General features: G+C 42.5%; 1 protein-coding gene across 4 annotated transcripts in view; it reads right to left on the bottom strand.

Moving 5' to 3' along the window:
• The window catches only part of LOC149164347 (uncharacterized), a 309,541-nt gene that overhangs the window by 90,270 nt on the left and 197,757 nt on the right, over positions 1-21,514 (bottom strand). For all 4 annotated transcript variants that reach the window (XM_089432068.1, XM_089432067.1, XM_089432069.1 and 1 more), the window contains one exon: positions 19,356-19,483. In XM_089432068.1, coding sequence (XP_089288194.1) covers positions 19,356-19,483 — 128 coding nt within the window. The remainder of the gene's footprint in view (positions 1-19,355; positions 19,484-21,514) is intronic.

The raw sequence follows: 21,514 nt of genomic DNA, 5'->3' as shown, positions 1-21,514 counted from the left end.
AAAATCAACATTCTCTTCTCTAGAACCCTTCAAGCACTCCTTGCTCTAGGTTGTTGCAAATCTTCGCACCTTCCTCTATTGTCACCTACACAGAGAAAACAAATCTCTTACCATATCTTCAATCACTTGTACCTTCTTCTATTGCTTCTCCTCCACACTACGTGCAGTAATCTTTTGTGCTTTGATCCTACTTGATGAAAATGAATTTTTGGGTCTCGTCGTTTTCAATCCTTTTACTGGTCTCGATCTTGAGACCTGTGGGTTATGAGCCCACAAACTCAACTCATCCTCACTTCAACCGCAAACTGAAGAACCATGTGTTCTACATGTAACATTAATTCATCAAACCAATGCATTAAATCACCATGCACACACATAGAATTACATAAGGTAGAAATCAAATTTCATTAATTAAACCCATTAAACTATTACATAGCATCCAATGGTGCCTTGGCTCGCCAGATATTCATTCTAATGGTCGCCTCTTTTCAATGCCCAAAGGCTACAATTTATAGAGGAAATTACAATGTTGTGGATTGTTAGTGTCAGTCTTTCCAGCCTTCCTCCAGTGATCAAATATGCTCTTACAAAGTGGTCTCAGAGTGTCAAGGTCAAATTTTGTCATTTCAAGAGTCTTCAAGCAAAATTTGGTCACTAGGCATTAGGTCTAGGGTTTGCTTTCACTCCTTCTAAAGTTGTCCAAATGCCGGTCCATGTCATCATTTTGCTGAGTTTATCATCATTCATAGGGTTGTCATTATCATGTCAGTGTCTAATGAGTCATTTTACACCTTGTTCATGCTTCAGTTGCGCCTAGGCAAGGTCATTTCCCTCTCCTAGGGTTTTGAAGGCAATTTCTCTTAGACGGCCAAATCATCAGCAAAACTTATATCCAGATGTTCATACACCCTCCCCTATCCTTCATGTACCTTATCAAATGCTTCCCATCACTGAGATCCCCCAAATTCCTCACTTTCGCACAAACCCTAGTTTCTTGCTACAACCTGGCAATTTTCTAGGTTGGGCCTGTGTTTTGCCCTTTTGGACCCCTTCCCCTCACTCAATCTCTGAGATTCCACTTTCCCCTACTTCCTAACATCCCTCCCTACTCCCCAAAATTTCCTCAAGAATTCAGAAGCCTCCTATCCCCTTCATTTCGCTTCATTTCGACAAAGTTCCTTGTTTCACACATCGGGATAAGGTTCACTTAAAAGATGTTTCAGAACAATCAAAGATGAATTTTGGAAAACTGAGAGAGGTTTTTGTCCACAACATGCCAAAGAAGAAAAACCTCCTTCACTTTTTACACAGGTGTCATGGTTTTAGAGAAATGTCAAAAATACAATCGCCTTGGGAGAATTGATGCACCTCTAAAGTGACCTTGGGAAAATCAAGTTTTCTCCTAGCTTGGTTGGCCAAATGACTTTCTTGATGAGTCAAATGATAACTAGACACAAAGATCTTTCCAATGAGCTATCATGAGCTTAATTTGGAGTTGAGGAAGGCATTCAAAAGTTGACTGCAACAGCACTCTGCCTTGAGGCAGCCTCATTTGGCACATTTTGACCAGTCTTGGGAGATTTGATTTTTGACAAGGAAAATGAACTCCAAATTGAAAAATTCTACTTGGGTTGAAAAGTAGACTCAGAGACCTTTCCAACGAGCTATCCTGCGCCCAATTTGGACACCGGGAAGGCCTCCAAAAAGCATCTGAAAGTCGCGCTACGCGTAGGGCTCAAGCGCGCTACGCATCAGGGTTTTGGCTCAACGCGTAGCGCGCCGCGCGCTACCCTTAAGTTGGGGAGGTCCATTTCACAAAAACTCAGCATTTTTGGATTTGTCATGACAAATTACACTTGCTCAGCCACTGCCAAGACATTTCATCAAGTTTTGGGCCCCCAAAAGGTCAAAAAACATGCAAAAAATGACCTCACTGCCCCTTTTTGGACACATAGGAAGCAGTCTTGGGAGATTTGATTTTTGGAGGGGCAAATGGGCACCAAATTGAGAAATTCCACTTGGGTTGGAAAGTAGACATCCAGACCTTTCCAACAAGCCCACCTGAGCCTCATTTGGATGCCGGGAAGTGCCCCAAAAGTGGGCTGAAAGGCGCGCTACACGTTGAGAAATGGCACGCTACGCGTCAGGGAAATTTGCCAGTTTTGCACCTTCAGCTCAGGAAACGCAGCATTTGACCAGTTTTGACTTTTTGGTGGGATTTTTCATCCTCCTTGATGTAATTGATGTACACTTATTTACCTATTCTAGAAGATTCATTCATAAAATGGCAAAAAATTAATGAATGAATTGGTTTCCTAGCTTATAGAGGCAAGTTGTTTTGATTGCCTAGATTATAGTGCTCAGTTTAGAATTGGTTGAAACAGCTCCTAGGATGATGAGCTCAACCCCTAGAGGCAAGGCAATGTGTTAGCTTGCCTATATTATGTACTTTCTTAGTCATTTTCAGGGTTGGACTCTTGAGGGATAAGCTTAGACTGTATTACTCTTTGTATCTCTGCAATTTTGGCAAAGGAAAGACCAGGGTTTTGCAGCACTATTTGGGATTCCTGTGGTGTTTTGTGTTGATGGTGTGCTTCTCTCATGTACTTGTAAGTTTGTTATGTGTATTATTTTCCTACTCCTCTTTTCTGCACATTAAGTAAATGAAGTGTTAAGGTAGAATTCATAATTTATATGCTCTACCTTTAAGTTTGCTTAATATCTATGTTTTCATCTGTCTAAGGAGAACTCTCGAAGGTTTCTTGCTCTCTTTAGCTCCTCACCAGTCATTTCTATCCATTCACTTAATTCAAAGGCATCAAGACAATCTCCTACCTTGCCCCAAAAAGACCTCTGCAAAAACTGTGTCTCATCCCCGCACCCAAAATTGTTGTGCTCAGTTTTCCAACAAAACTCTAAAAATTTAAAATCAAACTTTCCCTATCAGTTTACTAGCCTAAAATCAGTGTTCTTTATTGGTCATCTCCGCCCTTTGAAAGACCTTTTGCCGAGATAGACCCGGAGAGAGCCCTCTCCTGTCCCCGTAGGGCTAGCTACGAGGCTAAGTGGTTTGATGTTGCCTTGGCTTTTGTCTTTTTCAGCGTGAGGCCAAATTCAAGCACTAACATGGATTATTTCAAGATCCAAGATCGTCTCCATAAAGCTCTCAACATGATCCTCTCCACAAAGCTCTCAACATGATCTTTTTCACAAAGCTCTCAACATAATCCCTCATAGATCTGATTTGTCAAGCTTTTTAACAAATTCCTTGCCTTTTGATGCCTTTTTCTCATTTCGCCTTTCTAGAAGTCGTTCTTGCTAATTTTTTTCAGAGGATAGGTCGATGCTCCTGCATCAGATAACCTTCCAAGCCTACCTTTACTCAGAAGGGTAAGGACATCAGGCCTCCTCAGAAAAAGTGGACAAGGCGTGGGCAGATGGATGATGAGACCAGGAGGGACCTCCAGAGGAGGAAACTGTGTTTTACGTATCAAGAGCCTTGGGCACCTACGCACAAGTGTTCTAAGGGGAAGGCCCACTATATTGAGGTGTTTTCTAATAGTAAGCATGAACTGGAGTGCTAGCAGGAGCAGGCAAGAGGAGAGGAGGAGCACCACAATGCAAGGGAGGAGCCGCATTATAAAGGTGACAAGGGGGGCATCATTGCTTCTCTTACAAGGATTCTGAGATATAACACATTACGAATTAGGGGCACTATGCAGGATCAGAGAGTGATTGTTTTGATCAGTGAGGCCACCCACAACTTCATATATGCAAAGCTGGTAGACCAGAGGGATTTGGAGATGTAGCCTTTTAAGGGCTTCTCAGTTCTAATACCCAAGAACTAGACTATGGAGTGCACCAAGATGATCCCTACGATGAAGTTGACGATGGAAAAGTACATAATCACCGATGACTTCTTTGTGGTGAACGTGCCAGACACCAATGTGGTGTTGGGGGTTTAGTGGCTATATTTTATAGGGCGCTACACTACAGACTACAAGACGATGGAGATGGAATTCATAGGGCCAAATGGGAAGAAGGTGGTGTTGAGGGGAATGCATTTCTACCCACCTCAGTTTGTGACAGCCAACATGATGGAGGCATGTTTGCGCAAGGGAGACATAGCATGACAAATGGAGTGCAGGATTTTAGAGACAAGGACAGGGACTCAAGCATGGCAGCCCCATCCAGACATTTTAACACTCCTACAGAGACATCATGCAGTTTTTGGAGAGATTCCTCTAGGTGTCCCCCAAATAGAGGGTTTGAGCACACTATTGAGATGGAAGAAGGGGTTCAGGAGGTCATCAACACCCCCTAAAAACATCCCAATGCATACCGATATGAGATAGAGAGGGCTATTCAGGAGTTGTTAGCCTTGGGCCACATCAGGCCGAGTTCCAGTCCTTTTGCTTCTTCTGTGGTGTTGGTGAAGAAGGACAGGACCGTCCACATCTGTATTGACTACAGAGCTCTCAACAAAAGGACGTTGAAGAACAAGTACCCTATTCCGAGGATGGACGAGTTGAAGGGATCCAAGTACTTCTCCAAAATTAACTTGTGCTTAGGGTACCATGAGATTCGAATGAGAGACCAAGATATCCTGAAGATAGCATTCTAGTGTCACTATGATATCTTGAAGAGAGCATGTTGGAATTTCTAAGTTTAACCCATTAGAAATTCTTACTATACTATCTAATTTATTTCTTCCTACTTGTTCAATTACTTAACAAGTTATTTACCATGTAAATATTGAAAATAAATACAAGTACAGTATCAACACATACAGATCATCAACTGAAAATAAACAAGCACACAATTGACACCATTGTTTTTGGACTATTGTCCCCAGAAAAACCCAATGCGGGAAAACCGATGCAGCTGTTCAAAGAGTTTTATTATTATGCAGTTTTCAGAATACAACCTGGGTGCCAGAAATGGCTCACCCAACAGAGAATGCCCTCAACAGTAGTACCTCTCAATCAGAGACAGATATTCCGGCTAAATCACCGGATGAACGATCCCACAACAACAATATAGCTTCTGCTGCTCTGCGTCACTCTGATAGGGACTGCGTCACCCTATCCAGCTCTCTAGCTCTCAGTCTGTCCCACGAAATTCTCCCAGCGCTGCCTCTAGGGCCTGCGTCAGCCTCTATGGCCTAGCGTCGCCTCTCTGGGCTCTGCGTCAACTTCTGGAGTCTCTGCGTCAACCCCTGGACCCTCTGCGTCTCACACGCTGGCCCTCGCTAGCTCTACACAGCTCCTGGCTACCTCTGTGTGGCCTCTAGCTGGCTTTGTGTCCCTCTCCCCGCTCTGCACTGATCCTCCTGGTACTAACTCTGCCTCTCTGCTATGTATTCACTGCCCCTCAGCTGCAACTTAGATCATTCACTCAATTTCCTCAGCAAACCCTGCCCTAGAAAATCGAGTTCTTGATCTCTCTTAGTGTGTTCTCCAACTGACCCTCAAGCCTCCTCTTATACTTTTCTTGTTGGTCCATCAACGACCGAGATTAAATCTCTAATCAACGGCTAAGATTAGATTTGGCTTGATCCACGAGTTTTAGACCATTCTAACTCAGTTTTATATGTAATACCCATTAATATTTTATTTGTCCTAAGTTTAGACTTAGGAACTCCATTAAAAATATTAATTATTTTAATATCTCCCAAACCGGTTAGATTCTGCCTGAACCATTTCTGGGTCTTGGAGACCACATGTGCTTTAGCCTCTCCACCAATTTTCATGGCTAGAGAACATCTGATGCTACCCCAAATCAACACTCCCTCTTATTGAGGACTGTGCTCTAGTAATACTCCTCACCGTGTATCACCCTAATCATCCAGCATCAACCCTGTGCTGATGCTAGGCCTCCTTGCCCAGCATTCTTTGCACTGTTGCATCATGTACTGCTACCCATGGCCCTGCCACTGCCACTACTGCATCCGTACGACAGCTCCCTCTACATCTATGTTTTTGCCCATGGCCTTGCCACTGCCATTGCTACATCTGCACTGCATCCCCTCTCATCATGCTGCATCGTGTTGCCTATAGCACTGCCACTACTAACTGTTGCACTGCAACTCAATTACTGAGAAGTAAGTAATTGATCCTCCCAACTCTGACATCTCTGTCAGGCTAGAAACACTCTCGATGCTGAAGCTCCCTCTGTCGCTGACAAGTGCTCCCTCTACTGACCTCTGCACTGTTGCAACAACTCCATGCATCTCGCACTACTGCCTCACGCTGTCCCGGGACTCCTGCACTGTAGCACTCTCTGTCACTCCATCCGCATCTGTCTCTACCGACATCCGCCAATCCTACTACTTCTCTTTGGGGCTTCCATTGCTAGGTATAACCCAAGAGGTTGGGTACACCAAGGATCCTACCCCTCATCGCCTGTAGTCCGTCTGACTGCAGCTCGATGTCTCCCGAGTCCCCACTTCCTCTCAAGTGACGCATGAGCACTCATGGCACAGTCATCATTTGTCTCCACTTCTTTTTCCGCCCTTGCTGGCGCTACCTTGGTCTCAGAAACCTCTCCCTTACTCTTCTTCCTCAGATACTGGTTCGCATAGTGACCTAGTTCCCCATAATGGAAGCATTTGACCTTGGAGAGGTCCTTCTTCTTTCTCTTTTCCTGCTTTCCCGCAAATGTGAAAGCTGCATCTTCTTCTTCCTCCTTCTTGATTCTGACCCCTTTTCCGCTACTCCCCACCTTGGTCACCTGTCTGATCTCTTCTTGACGAAGAGCAGCCCACAGTTCCTCCCAATCTGGAAAGCTCGACCTGCCTAGTATGCTCTCGACAAATACCTCCCAATCCTCTGAGACTGCGTTCAATGCGATCCTCACCATCAATTCTTGATCCAGCATGGCCCCTATGGAAGTTAGTTGATCACGGATCTCCTTCAATCCACCGAGGAAGACATCTATCTGCTCTCCCTTCTGCATTTGGTATGACCTCAACTGATTTTCAAGTAACATCTCCCTCTACACGGAAGCATGCTGGTACAATTTCTTTAGGGCATCCCACATCTCATTTTCCGTGTCCTTCTCGACAATATGCAGCACCACATGATCCTTGACCCCATCAAGGATGATGCACTTCGCCCTGGCCATTGCCTCCTCATACTTCTCATTTTCAGTTGAGTCAATTGGGATCGCTATTTTTTTAAGGCAAAGTCCTTGATGCGATATCTATCTAGAATGGACAAGATCTTAGCCGTCCAGACCACGAAGTTGGATGCCCCATCCAACCTATCCTGATCTATCAGTCCATTCACAGCCATTATGCTTCTCTTCTTCCGACTCCCCTGAGTCTCTTTACTTCCCTCCCGGAAGTCCTTGGTTCGACTCCCTCTGAGTCTCAATTTCCCTTCTGGAAATCCCTCCTCCTTGGTCTTGCCCTGTTAGGTATTGTTCTGACCACAGTACCCCACTAGCTTCGCTCCGCAAATTACCCACAACCTCCTATGCCCCAGCGATCTGAAGGTCTGAGCCTCTAGGCTTTGCACAATCCCGGCACCGACAAAATATGCACCTCCTGGCCACAGCGTCGATCCTTCCTGACTGAGAAAGATGACCGAGCACTGCGTAGGTCAGGTCTGCTCCTCTCTGCCTCTGCGTTGATCCTCCTCCTAGCTCGAACTAATGATGCAGGCCCTCTGCGTCACCCCTTCCTTGCTTCTTTCCGCTAGTATTAGCGTTTGTCACTTGGGACAGCGATTTTTGCTGCTATTGCTCTGCTCGGCTGATGCCTTCAGTTATCTTGTGATCTACAACCACGCTCCGATACCATGTTGGAATTTCTAAGTTTAACCCATTATAAATTCTTCATGTACTATCTAATTTATTTCTTCCTACTTGTTCAATACTTAACAAGTTATTTACCATGTAAATACTGAAAATAAATACAAGTATAGTATCAACACATATAAATCATCAACTAAAAGTAAACAAGCACACAATTGACACTGTTGTTTTTGGACTAATGTCCCCGAAAAAACCCAATGCGGGAAAACCGGTGTAGTTATTCAGAGGGTTTTATTATTATGCAGTTTTCAAAATACAACCTAGGTGCCAAAAATGGCTCACCCAATAGAGAATGCCCTCAGCAGTAGTACCTCTCAGGCGGAGACAAATATTCCAGCTAAATCACCGGATGAACGATCCCACAACAACAATACAGCTTATGTTGCTCTGCGTCACTCTGATAGGGACTGCGTCAACCTATCCGGCACACCAGATCCCAGTTTGTCCCATGAAATTCTCCCAGTGCTGCCTCTAGGGCCTCCGTCAGCCTCTCTAACCCAGCTTCAGCCTCTCTGGGCTCTGCATCAACTTCTGGAGCCTCTGCGTCAGCCCCTGGACCCTCTGCGTCTCACACGCTGGCCCTCTCTAGCTCTACGCAGCTCCTGGCTGCCTCTGCGTGGCCTCTAGCTGGCTCTGTGTCCCTCTCTAGACTCTGTGTTGATCCTCCTGATACTATCTCTGCCTCTCTTCTATGTATTCGCTGCCCCTCGGCTGCAACCCAGATCACTCACTCAATTTCCTCAGCAAACCCAGCCCCAGAAAATTGAGTTCTTGATCTCTCTTGGTGTGTTCTCCAACTGACCCTCAAGCCTCCTCTTATACTTTTCTCGTTGGTCCATCAATGGCCGAGATTAAATCTCTAATCAATGACTAAGATTAGATTTGGCTTGATCCATGACTTTTGGACCATTCTAACTCAGTTTTATATTAATACCCATTAATATTTTATTTTTCCTAAGTTTAGACTTAGGAACTCCATTAAAAATATTAATTATTTTAATATCTCCCAAACCGGTTACATTCTGCCCAAACCATTTCTTGGTCTTGGAGACCTCATGTGCTTTAGCCTCTCCACCAATTTTCATGGCTAGAGCACATCCGATGCTACCCCAAATCAACACAGCGTTTTGGTGTCACTATTGGCATTTTGAGTCCCTAATTATGCCCTTTGGACTAACCAATGCACCATCCACCTTCCAGTCTTGCATGAACTATGTATTTCGCAAGCAACTGCACAAATATGTAATGGTGTTCTTTGATGACATCTTCATCTATAGTAGGAATTGGGAGAACTTGTAGCACTTGGAGGAGGTGTTGCGAATTTTGGAGCAGCAACTCTATGCCAAGATGTCCAAGCGTGAGTTTGGCCTCAAAGAGATGCTTTACCTGGGCCACGTGATTGGGGAGGAGGCAGTACAGGTTCATCAGGAGAAGATTCAGGTCATCTTGGATTGGCCAACTCACAGGAACGTGACAGAGTTGAGAGGATTTTTGGGCAACTATACCTACTACAGGCAATTTGTGAAGGGATTTTCGCAGCACCCCTTACGGACCTCACAAAGAAGGGGGGTTTTGAGTGGTCATCCACGGCACAGGAAACCTTTGAGCACCTCAAGGTAGTCATGAGTCCACGCCCCATCTTAGCATTGCCAAATTTTTCGCAACCCTTCGTACTAGAGTGTGATGCATCAAGGGAGGGCATTGGAGCAATCTTGATGCAGGGTGGTCACCTCATTGCTTACAAAAGCCTGAAGTTGTGTGACTACGAAAAACTGTATTCAATCTATGATAAGGAGATGTTGAAAATCATGCATGCGTTGGCCAAATTCAAATAGTACTTGGTGGGGAACCGTTTTAGGGTCAAGACAGATCATAATAGCTTGCAATTCTTCCTAGACCAAAAGGAACTCAATTAGAGGCAACAAAAGTGGGCTAGAAGCTCTAGTTGTATGAATTTGAGAGTATCTCAAGGGAAAACATAATGTAGTGGTTGATACACTGTCTAGGAGGCCTGCAACACTCTCTCTCATGGACATCACCCAGCACTAGAGGATGCAACTATTGGTGGAGTACTCCAAGAATCAACAGGATTGTGAGATTCTGGATGGCACATTTGGGGATGATAGGTACAGGGTGATGGATGAGGTGATTTACTACAAGACTAGGATCTACATGGTGCCAAGGTCTCCACTACGGGAGAAGATCATGTAGGCAACCCACGATTCTCCTCGTACAGGAAACCTAGGGTTCCTCAAAACCTACAGGTCGATCAAGGAGCAGTTTACATAAGAGGCCTCAAGGGCAATGTCTTGAGGTATGTGCAGGAGTGTAGAACCTGTCAAAGGAACAATGTGGAGCACACACATCTGGTCGGGTTGCTTCAGCCTCTTCCGATTCCAGAACAGAAGTGGGAGAGTATCTCCATGGAGTTCATCACCGGACTCCCAATTGTTCAAGGGTGAGATTGCATATATGTGGTGGTGAACATGTTGACCAAGTTTGCCCACCTTTTCACTATTCCAACTAGGTACTTAGCTTCGCAGGTAATTGAGCTCTTCTTCAGGGAGGTGTTCAGGTTACATGGTCTCCACAAGAGCATCATCAATGACAGGGACAGCAGGTTCATAGGGGGGTTTTGGTAGAAGCTCTTTAGACTGGTGGGAACCAACCTCACACCTAGCACTAGTTACCACCCTCAGACCGACGGCCAGACCGAGACTGTGAACAAATGGCTAGAGGGTTACCTACGTAACTATGTGGCAATTCAGCAGCGGGCATGAGTGAAATGGCTTCATCTGGGGGAGTATTGCTACAACACGACATACCACATGTCCATTGGGGTGACCCCCTTTAAAGAGCTCTATGGTTATGAGGCTCTATCATTCACTGACATGGTGTTTGGGGACAACAAAGCCCCAAGGGTGAAGGATTGGATTCAGGAGAGCCAAGAGATCCTCAAGGCTCTCAAGGACACCTTGCAGACAACACAAAATTAGCAAAAGCTGTATGTAGACCACCACCGAACATAGAGGAGATTTGAGGTGGGAGACCTAATGTACCTACACTTGCAACCTTACCAGCAGTATTCACTCAAACAAAAGGGGGCCAAGAAGCTCAAGCCTCACTTTTATGGGCCTTACAGGGTGATCCGGCAAGAAGGGTAGGTGGACCGTGGCATATGAGTTGGGGCTTTCCCTCGTAGCAAAGTGCACAACGTATTCCATGTCTCCCACATAAAGAAGGCGTTGGGCCAACAGGTGATAGCCATGCTGGAGCTACTACCACTTGATAATGAGGGACATTTGGTGTTGGTTTCTGAAGCCATCTTGGAGGTGTAAGAGAGGAAGCTGAAAAACAGCGGTGTCAGGGAATTCCTTGCCAAATGGAAGGATTTGCCTTTGGAGGATGCTACATGGGAGGGAGAGCAAGTACTACAACACCTAGTTGTGCAGTTGCTTGAGAATAAACAAATTTTGGCAGGGACAACTGTAATATCCCCCATCACATAACTTGTTAAAAGGGAAGCCTTCAACCCAATTTTGTCACTTGGGCAAAGAGGCAAAGGTTTGGAGGAAAATGTAAGCAAATGTTGGACTTAGGAGAAATGGATAAATGGGTCCCATGCTCACAAAGGAGGGCCACAAGGAGGCAATATGCACCCCTTAGAGAGAGAGTGTGTGTGAACTAGTGGGAAGTGGGGGCCACCAAAGGGGACACATGGGCCAAGAGTATATGAAGGCAAAAAGGGAGGCATTCCAGATCATCTTTTGACTATTACACTTCAGGATTTTACGTCTCTTGGAATTGTTCGATGCAAGGGTTGGAGTGTTGTTGAACACAAGGGTTTCAAACAAAATCCACACCAATTCCGGAGAACTTTAAGTGTCTCCCTAGCTAAGAATTTAGGGAGTCCATTCTAGGGCTTCCACATGGAGATATTTGCAGCAGACATAACCAGTTGTGCGCACTTCCTAGGCGCAGAGGCAGCTCAAATTAGCAACTTATCCAAGCCACCTTCAGTGATTTGGTTGAGCAAAAATTGCAGGAGAATTTCCACATCTTGGAGCTGAGATTTTGGTGGCATTTTGCAGGGTTACTTTTGGGCCATTCCTAAGGGTTGAATTCTCCAGTCCTTCGTAGTGTGTGGACCTCACTACATAGAGCCTGCACAGGCCTTGGAGCTAGGTTGTTAGGGAGCTTCAAGGGCCAAGGAATTAGGCCTTCCAAAGGCTAATTTTTTGATTAGGGAAGCATTTCTCAGTGGCAGAGTTGGGGTTATTTCTAGCAAGCAAATTTCTTGCAGAAGTACTCACTAGTTGGCTAGTTGGGCCATATGATCCTGTTGAAGATCTTCCACACTACTTGGATTTGAGTCAATCCCTTTCTGGGTTTTCGTGGGTTTTTGGAGAGGAGTTTAAGGGTTGAGTTTCAGGCTGATCCAAGCAGTATTCAGAGCAGAAATCATCATCTCAATTGGCAGCCAACAACGGATTATTCACTAGGCAGTGCGCATTTCTCTTCCAAGGTTATTCTTCACTTGGGTCAGAGACATCTTTTTGGGTTTTGCTCAGCTTGCTTGGCAAGCCCAAGTTCTATCATTTCATCTCATTCTATGTACCCAATTCCACATTATTAATAAAGCAGTTCAGTGTATTTTCCTAGTGTCATTTGTGTGTTGATTTGTGGCCATGTTGTTTATTTTTCTCGTTGTTCCAAGTTACTGTTTTGGTATGCACCAGTTTTTCACGAAATCCCCCCCCCCCCCGATCAAAAGTCGAATTCGCGGCCCATACGAATCCATGGGTGATCTAGCCCTGGAACCGCGGATCGGGCCGAAAAAAAAATTCTTGGTCTGTGGGAACCGTCTGACCCAATCTGCGGTTCTGTACACGCCAACTCCGGGTGGATCCCAAGCGGTTATGAGGGCCGCCGGCCAATTCAGCGAGACTTACCCACTAAATTCATTTTTTTATTATTTTTTATTTTGCTTAATTGTGCTTGGGGTGGGTTTAGCTTGGGTTAGGCAAAATAATGAGGGGAATAAAACTCCTTTTCTCCTCTCATTTCCTCACTCTTGTATTTTTGAAGAGCTTGGAGAAGAGAGGAGAAAGAGAGGAAAATATAGTTTGGAGAAGAGAGACTTGAGGAGAAATTGGAGGAGTGAAGGAGGAGCTAGGAGCAGTGAAGGAGGAGGAGCTTGGAGGAGTAAAGAAGGTCTTCCATCTACAAGAGCTAAACAGGTAAGTGCAAACCCCAAACTCCCTCATTTTTCTATCATTGTTTTTTGTATTTTTGCTCCTCTCTCTCCTACTCTTCCCCATTCTTTCTTCTTGCTCATTCAATTACAAGTTGTCCACCACCTATATTCATATTCCAAGATGGTGTTCTTTTGGCTTTTATGTATCATTCCACATTTGGTTTTCATGATGGCAAGGGGGAGTAGGAATAGAAGGGAAGAAGAACAAGAGGATAGTGGTCCCCATATGAGTGACCCCAATGTATGATGAGGAGAAAGGGTTTGAAGAGGAAGGGGATGAACCTGAAAAGAACATTGAAACACTAGACGGGAAAGACGCAATGACACCCCTGTGGAACTAAGTGACCAAAGTTGAAGGGGGAAGGTGGTGGAAGCTATAGTTTTTGTGCCCTCATGGTTGTCATGGAGGAAAACCATATCGTGGTTCAAATACTTGCGTGAGGAGGCATCTTTGTGGGGTGTTGGACAGTGATGACAAAAAGGGTGTCGTGGGGATACAAATTTACCCAAATGCTTCAACTGAACAAAGAAGAAAATACATCCAAATAGAGAAGGTTGAACAACAAAAAAACATGAAACAAAAAACTCTGTCCGAATCAAGTGCAACCTCTAGATTTGGTAGCTCATCTCCTCATGGTACTTCTGCAACCTCTGGAAGTAGAAGAACAAAAGGGGATTTCCTTAATGTTGTTGGGAGGGATGATGTGAATGGAAAGATAGTCTGATTTCTTTGTGCTTGCGGTGTACCATTCAATGTGCTTCACTCTTCCTATTGGCATGATATGGTTAAGGCCATCAATGAAGCCCCAAAAGGATACAAGAGCCCCAACTATGAGAAAGCTAGAACAGTGTTATTAGAAAGAGAAAAAACAAAGATTCAAAGAGATTTGACACATTTTACAATTGAGTGGGTGGATTGTGGGGTATCCATTATATCATATGGGTGGACAAATATTAGACACCAACATTTGATAAATGTTATTGGTGTTTCTGCTAGTGGTGCAGTATCTATTACATGTCATGACTCCTCCTTCGTCAATGCAACTTCCCAAAACATTGCAGATCCCCTATTGCAATCAATCAAAGATGTTGGTCCGAATAATGTGGTTCAAGTGATCACTGATAATGCAGCAAATTGTAAGGCAGCAGGAAAAAGTTATAGAACATAGTCATCCACACATCTTTTGGTCTAGATGCTTGGTGCACACATTGAACCTTTTGATGCATGATATTGTGAAGCATAAAGAATGTGGATGGATTAATGAGCTTTAGAAGAGAGGGAAGAAACTCATTAAATTTATCACAGAGCATACAAGGCCCCCAAGGGTAAATTACTTTTATGAAACTTACTACAAGTTGCAGTTGCTTAAACTTGCAAAAAAAAGATTTGCAAGTTATTTATTACTTCACCTTTAGGTGGCTAGTGAAGGTGAGACAAGTTTTAACTAATATGGTGACCTCTGAATCATGGGAGGAAATTAACACTGATAGAGACGGTGCTAATGTAGCCAAGGACACTATTCTTGACATGTTTTTTTGGTCACATATTAAATATGTTTTGCAATTCACCAAACCAATTTATTACATAATCAAGTTTGCAGATTCAAATTGGCCAATAATTGCGGAGGTGTATGAGGAAATGGATAGCATGTTGGGGCAGATTAAAGACATTGTTGATCCTAGAGATATCACCTTGTACAATTATATTCGTGTAGAGGTGGAAAAACAATGGGATATGCTAAACGTTCCATTGCATGCCTTAGCATATGTTCTGACACTTAAATACTATCATCCATCATGGCTTTCAACACCAACACCTGGGGGGGAGCAAGAGAAAACCACACCTAGATCCAGAGGTTCTATCTGGTTATATGAGAGCATTGGATAAATTAGTCCCTGAGGAGGAGGAGGTTTCGATGGTACGGAAACAATTGAGCAACTATACGCTTAGCACTAGCCCATTTGGGAGCATGCAAGCAATTAGACATCAAGAGAATTTTTCTTCTCTTGAGTGGTGGAACATGGATGGAGGTGTTACTCCACTTCTACAGACTTTGGCATTGCGGGTGCTATCACAGGTAGTAAACACTTCTTCTACAGAGAGGTGTTGGAGCTCTTATTCTTTCATCCACAATGTTAAAAGGAATAGGTTAAATTTAGATCAAGCAGAGAGCTTGGTTTATGTTCACTACAACTTGCGATTGTTGTCCCATTACTGTGATGATGCAAAGACTAACAACTTGCGATTGTTGTCCCATCACTATGATGATGCAAAGACTAATAAAGACCTTAAGGTTTGGGACAGAAATCCATAGGAGCCCAGTTTGGAGAATGGAGTGTTGCAATTAGAGAAATCAGAGGATGCTCTTATCCCGAATGATGATGAACGAGTTCAGATGCCGCCCCCATCCAGTCCCTTGGTTTCCAGGTTTCATGCTTCAACACTAACAGCAAGGGATTCATCTTCATTAGTTCCACAGTCACTGCCACAACTTCCAGAGCCACCATCTTCTTCATTACCACCACGTGGAGGCTCACATCTTGTTCGTGGTGGAAGGAGGAAAGATTAGTAGATATATTCACAGTTTACTAACTTTTGTCATAGATTAGACTTGTAGACTCTTGTTGTGAATTTGAACTTTTTTGTCTTACTCTTCCTAGTTCAATGTGTACTTGAGTCTTGTTGGTGGCCAAGTGGACTATTTTGTAAACATTATTATTTGAATTTTGGACATGACTCATGTTGACAATTGCTCACTTGCTAGATAAGTTACTTGAATGTTTGATGATTTTATCTTCTAAATGTTTTATGTTTTATGATATGCTTAAAAATTTGATGTATGTTTGTAATTGTCAGAATCTAGATGGTTGATGCTCGAATAATTAACCATTGATGTACAATGGAATCATGGATGTGATATCTATCTTGATTTATGTAAAAATATGCATGTTTTCCTGTCTTCTACAACTAATTTGGTATTTGGGATGTCTTTTTAATATAAATGCAAAAAAAGTATATAATATATATATATAGTAGACCCTTCCGAGACGCTTCGCTTCCTAGATTTTTGGGAAAAGAAGCTTCCACGTCCCCGCTTCCAAAAAAACGTCCCCGCTTCATGCAACTTTGGTACGCACTGTTAAATTTTCCATTAGAAATATTACATAATACAAAAAAGAACATACTCAAAATAACCAAAGCCATTATGGGATGCACATTCAACCTGGCAGAAAAGACAAAATAAACAGCATTACCTTGTAAAGTAAATATTTAAGGGTCATATATTGAAAATTAGGAGATTAAGTTAGGAAATCTGTTTTGTAATAAGTTGTGATGACTTGAAAACTTAGATTTGGTCAATTATAATGTTTGAATATAGAAACATGAAGTGAATGGCCTCTCCCAGCATGAAGCTTGTTAATTTTCTAACCCTTGCATGTGGTTAATTACTTATTAGCAAATCAGATCTAATGAAATAATAACACAGCTTGAATTTTAACAATTATAATCAGCAGAAGCAAATTAAATAACAATCTCACAATCACATGCACACAAGATTTTGTGATCTACTGAATAATAACATGGCTTGAATTTTAACAGTTATAATCAGCAGAAGCAAATTAAATATTAATCTCACAATCACATGCGCACAAAATTTCTGCACTTCAAATCAGTCCGCCATTTATTAAATTCAGAACTTATGTGAACTCCCTTCCTAGGATAATGGCCCTTTGAGGAAATTACATACAACAAGAACGTGGAACTGATCCAGCTGATCAATCGCTGGATCTTCCTTCAACCTTGATCTGGGTCTCCGTTGCTGCCCTTGCACCTTCCTCCCCTGCACACTCATTCAAGTCCTCCTCCACCCAATAACTGTGATCTCTCACTCTCACCGTGTCTTGTGCTCAAGATGTCTTGTGTGTCTTCTCCCTTATCCTAGCTTTCCTTTTATAAGTTTGAGTTATTGACCAAATCCATGACCCTAATCTCCAAAGTGCTTGATGGTCACTTGAAATCAAGTGTTGAGATTCATCTAATTCACTAATGCAAATAATTTGTGCATTTCATTAGATTAACTCACTTTATCTTACGAAAGTCAATTATTTTAATACTGTCAAGGGTCTACTAGGCGACTCCCAAAACTCCTAGACAATTAGGCCTGTGCAGAAGTACCTGCCCGAGCTACTAACGTCAACAAAGCTATGCAAAACATCAACAAAGCTATGCGAAAGGACTTTTAGGAAGATGAATCAATTAGTTTGAAATATTATCTCTTCCAGTTTGCTGTTGTGGATCTAATATGGTATCAGAACTACAGAGATGGGCACAATTAACAGTTCAGTCCACCCTCAGACAGGCAAGGTCAGAGCAATGTTCCACCAAGGTTCCGGGACGAGGGGGCGAGGGAGAGAGGATATGCGGGAGCGGCCTATGCAAAAGCTCCCCACCAATTTTTAGGAAACGTGGGGGAGCGTCAGGGTCTTAAAAACTTATAAATATAAAATATAATTTATTAATTGAGTCCACTATGACAATTGGGTTTGAATCAGCTGAGCTCAATGCAAGATAACATAAATTTAAAGATTAAAGATAACATATAACGTTGAGGGTATGTGTCTTCAAATATCATTAAATTTTATGATCAACAAGGAGGAAATTTACTATGAGATTGAAAGGTCTTTAACCGCAAAGATCTTTTACCATGAACCACACAAAATACGGTTTCAATACCAACCAATTTGCTTTGACTTATCAATATAACTTGACACAACAATGTGATGATCCCTAAGGGCAAGTTTCTATTCTAGACTTTAGCTGAAGTTTTCTCTTCCACTTATTTGTGGTGTGATTTGAAGTAACTAATGTGTGTATTAGTGTGTGTCTGTGTAAGAAGATGTAAATCAGTCAGTAATATGAATTCATAGGAGCTCATAGATGTATATTCTATAGACACAGTAATAGATCACACATTAGTCATCTGTTGCACCCAGAAGAACCACAAGAGATAGCATTCAGTTCTAAGTAATTTCTAATCTAACAGAGATAATATTGCTTGGAGAAAAAACAAGGTCTTCTGGAGCAAAAAGTTAACACAGTAGATTGGGTCCAAACCAGCAGAAAATCCCGGCAAGTTTGGCTCAGACTCGAGAGTCAAATTCGGCCCAGCTGCTGAAACAAGCCATTATGAAACAACTACAGGCTAGACTAGCTAACAGTGAGTCTAACTTACCAGCAAGAAAATACACATGCGAGCACTTGCAGGTTATCTAATTGGTGAGTATCGCAAAGTTTTTCACAGCTCAGCAATTCAGACTCACAAGCCCAATCAAAAACTCCAGATGTTTTTCTATATAAAACCAACAACAAAAAATATCTTCATTGCGCTCATTATTTTGTGCAGATTTCTGCCCAGTTCAGCTCCCACAGGTGAACACAGCTTTACCAGCGTACAGTCCTAGGGTTTCTAGTGTTCATTAACTTCATTGACATAAAACAAAGAACTTTTTGTCGTCCAAAATTCAAATCACCAAATTCTCAGCATACACAGCTTGTAGCAGCAGTGCAGTAGTCAGTTCCAGTGTTCCAGGAAGCAGTTTCAATCATTTACAAGCTGATGGCATCTCTCTTCTCCAAGTTCTCATCTCGATCTAACGTCAAGCATAGATGTCCTATGCGTTATAACTTAAAACCCTACGTGTCTATTAAATTAATTAAATTTTAGTTATAAATTAATTAAAGTTTAACTTTAGTTTAGTTTTAAAACTGTTAATTTAAACCTTTTTTTTTAAAGCGTGCTCTCATCTCCTCTCGTCCCCCCTCGTCCCCCCACGACCCCTCACGACCCCCCTCGTCCCCTCACGACCCCCCTCGTCCCCCTTTTCGGAAACGTCCCCTCAGGACAGGGAAACGACCCCCTGGCACGTCCCCCTGCGTACCCTGATTTTTGGGAGCGTGGGGAAACGCCCCCTACTCATCCCCAAGTCCCCGGAGCGTGGGGGAGCGAGGAAACTAGACCCCTGGAGGGGGCGAGTCCCCGTGTAACACTGGATCAGAGGGCACTATTAAAATCGTTAGATAAGGAAAGGAAAGAGACTATGTCATAGGTCAGCCTAGTAGGCCCAGTAGCACACAATTTGGGCACTGATATCCCAACAAGAGTGACACATCTGCTGCAAGCAGCTAATAAGAAGTGAGAATCAGGACCTTTGTTGAAGCTTCAAGCAACTCAGTTAAAATGAAACATGTTGACAAGGAAACAAGAATAAACTGCCCTACCCCAATGACGCTGCCAGCTCTTCTGGTGCAACAGTATGTGGATTAAGTCCTCGAGGCAAGCGAACATTACAAATTTGGTCATAGTATTCACTTCTTGATCCATCTTTGTTTTCCCCTTCATTGCACACCTGGGTAGAAATATACAAAACAATTAACAGCCATGCAAATATAGAACAGAAAACAATTGAATCTGTAACACTTGCTAACCAAAATAAGAGGAAAAAGTACCAGATCATAAACATTATTGCATTCAACCATCACTTGCACAAAAATGTAGTAACAATAAACTGCACTTGCTTGCAACTATAACACATTAATTTTAGAATTTAGTTCAATTAACTTATTAAGCATGAAAATCCATATGCATGAACATGGATGTTGATTCAAGAACTTTTCTTTGGCTAGAAAAGACTGAAACATATTTGCTGCAGGCTTATTCTACTCTTTGTTAGTAAAGAAAATATGGAAATTGAGCAGAAGAGAATCGGCTAATTTTTTGTATTACTGAATCTAAGCATTCGACACTTCTATCATAACCGTGAGCACCTGAACTCTCACCATTATTTAGTGGTAATTTGATGTAAAATTATTTTTGACTAGAAGAGCAGATATGCATGTGTTTTATTTTTTAATATTTGCACAAACATACGAAAAAACAAGGACTTCGATAAAGTGTAATGACCTTACTTCGTAACTTACGAGTTTATCTTAGGAACCTCATTCTATCATAAAGTTATCATATTAACTTGTTCTGACTTAATATTAATCAAGTCCTATCTACTACTTAGATGTTGGGGAATATGAAATGGAGAGTCACTCGGCTATATAGATGATGTTGAGGAATATGTTGAGCAGTGATTCTCACTGAGACAACATAAGCGACTCATTTTTCGGAATACTATTGAATAATTTTCTGTCCATGGCTGGTTTGAAATTGCTAATATTGTGATGCAATATCTGATATGGTATCAGAGCCATGCAGTCAAGAGGACACATCTGAAACTCATGAAGCAGCTAGAGCATTCCCAGATTGCATAATACAATATGAGGTTTCGGAAGGTGGTACGTATTGGAGTAAAATTTCCAAGGAAATAACTCAAAAGTGCTGGCACAGATTACAAAATAGTTATGACACAAATTTTGAGGCGTTGCACAAATTTCAATACAAAGCATGAATTTTGTGGAAGATAACAGGCATGATTTCCCCAGCTGAAATAGGTCAAATATCTTGCCAACAAATTCTGGGAGAAGTAGAATCTTGGCGCGCATCCCGTGACTGCAGAATCTGTACATGCATCCTGAGGCAGAAATTTCTCCACAGCAGAAATTTCGTCAAAATCCTGAGGCAAATCCATGCATGCATCTTTTTAATACTCAAAACCATCCAGTTATAAGGTAACTAGGAGAGGTGCGACTGTCATCTCACACAACCCCTCTGCACTTCGGGCTTGTTACCACCCAAACCTGCACTTCAAAAGAAATTCAAAGTCCAACAAGAAAGCGCAACCCTACAGGCACTTGAGAACACTACCCACTGTCACCTCAGTGGCCATCCTCCTCACTTCTGGTTGGTGTGTTTTCAACCAAGGGGGAAACCCTAATAAGATTACAAATATGTTCACACCTCACTGGCTGTCCTCACTTTTGGTTGGTGCTTTTCCAAGGGTAAGCCCTAATAATATACAAATTTGTCTTTGTGAAGCTAATATATAAACCAGATTTGTAGAATGAAAGTGTTTTTGGATTTTAGATATGTGAAAATTTCAAGTCTGAAATACTATTGCAGCAACTAGAATTTATTCTTCTAATTGTTAATTAATTAACAATTTATTTGCGACGGCAAATATCGAATAAATCACACTACAGCCTTCACAAATAAAACTGCGGAAAATAATAGTGTTGGAAACTGAGAAATATGCTAGCACACACACATAAAAATTGACACTTATTTTTGGACAAAAGAACCCGGAAAAACCCAACTTGGGAAAACTAGTGCAGCAGCTAAGGGTTTTTATTATTATGCAGCAGTGAGAAATTTTGAGTACAACAGGATGCCGAAATCTAGCAATCCTACAGAGAAAAATACTAGCAACAATCTAGTGAGGAATTTTCCTCACCTCCACAAACAATTCGGGCTCTGACTACAGCGCCAAGTGAGT

Source organism: Pinus tabuliformis, chromosome 5_1 (assembly GCF_031772625.1).
Source record: "Pinus tabuliformis cultivar Carrire ecotype Pingquan chromosome 5_1, CPIR1, whole genome shotgun sequence".
Lineage (NCBI taxonomy): Eukaryota > Viridiplantae > Streptophyta > Pinopsida > Pinales > Pinaceae > Pinus > Pinus tabuliformis.
The sequence above is the reverse complement of the archived record's forward strand: the minus strand, read 5'-3'. Positions and strand labels throughout refer to the sequence as shown.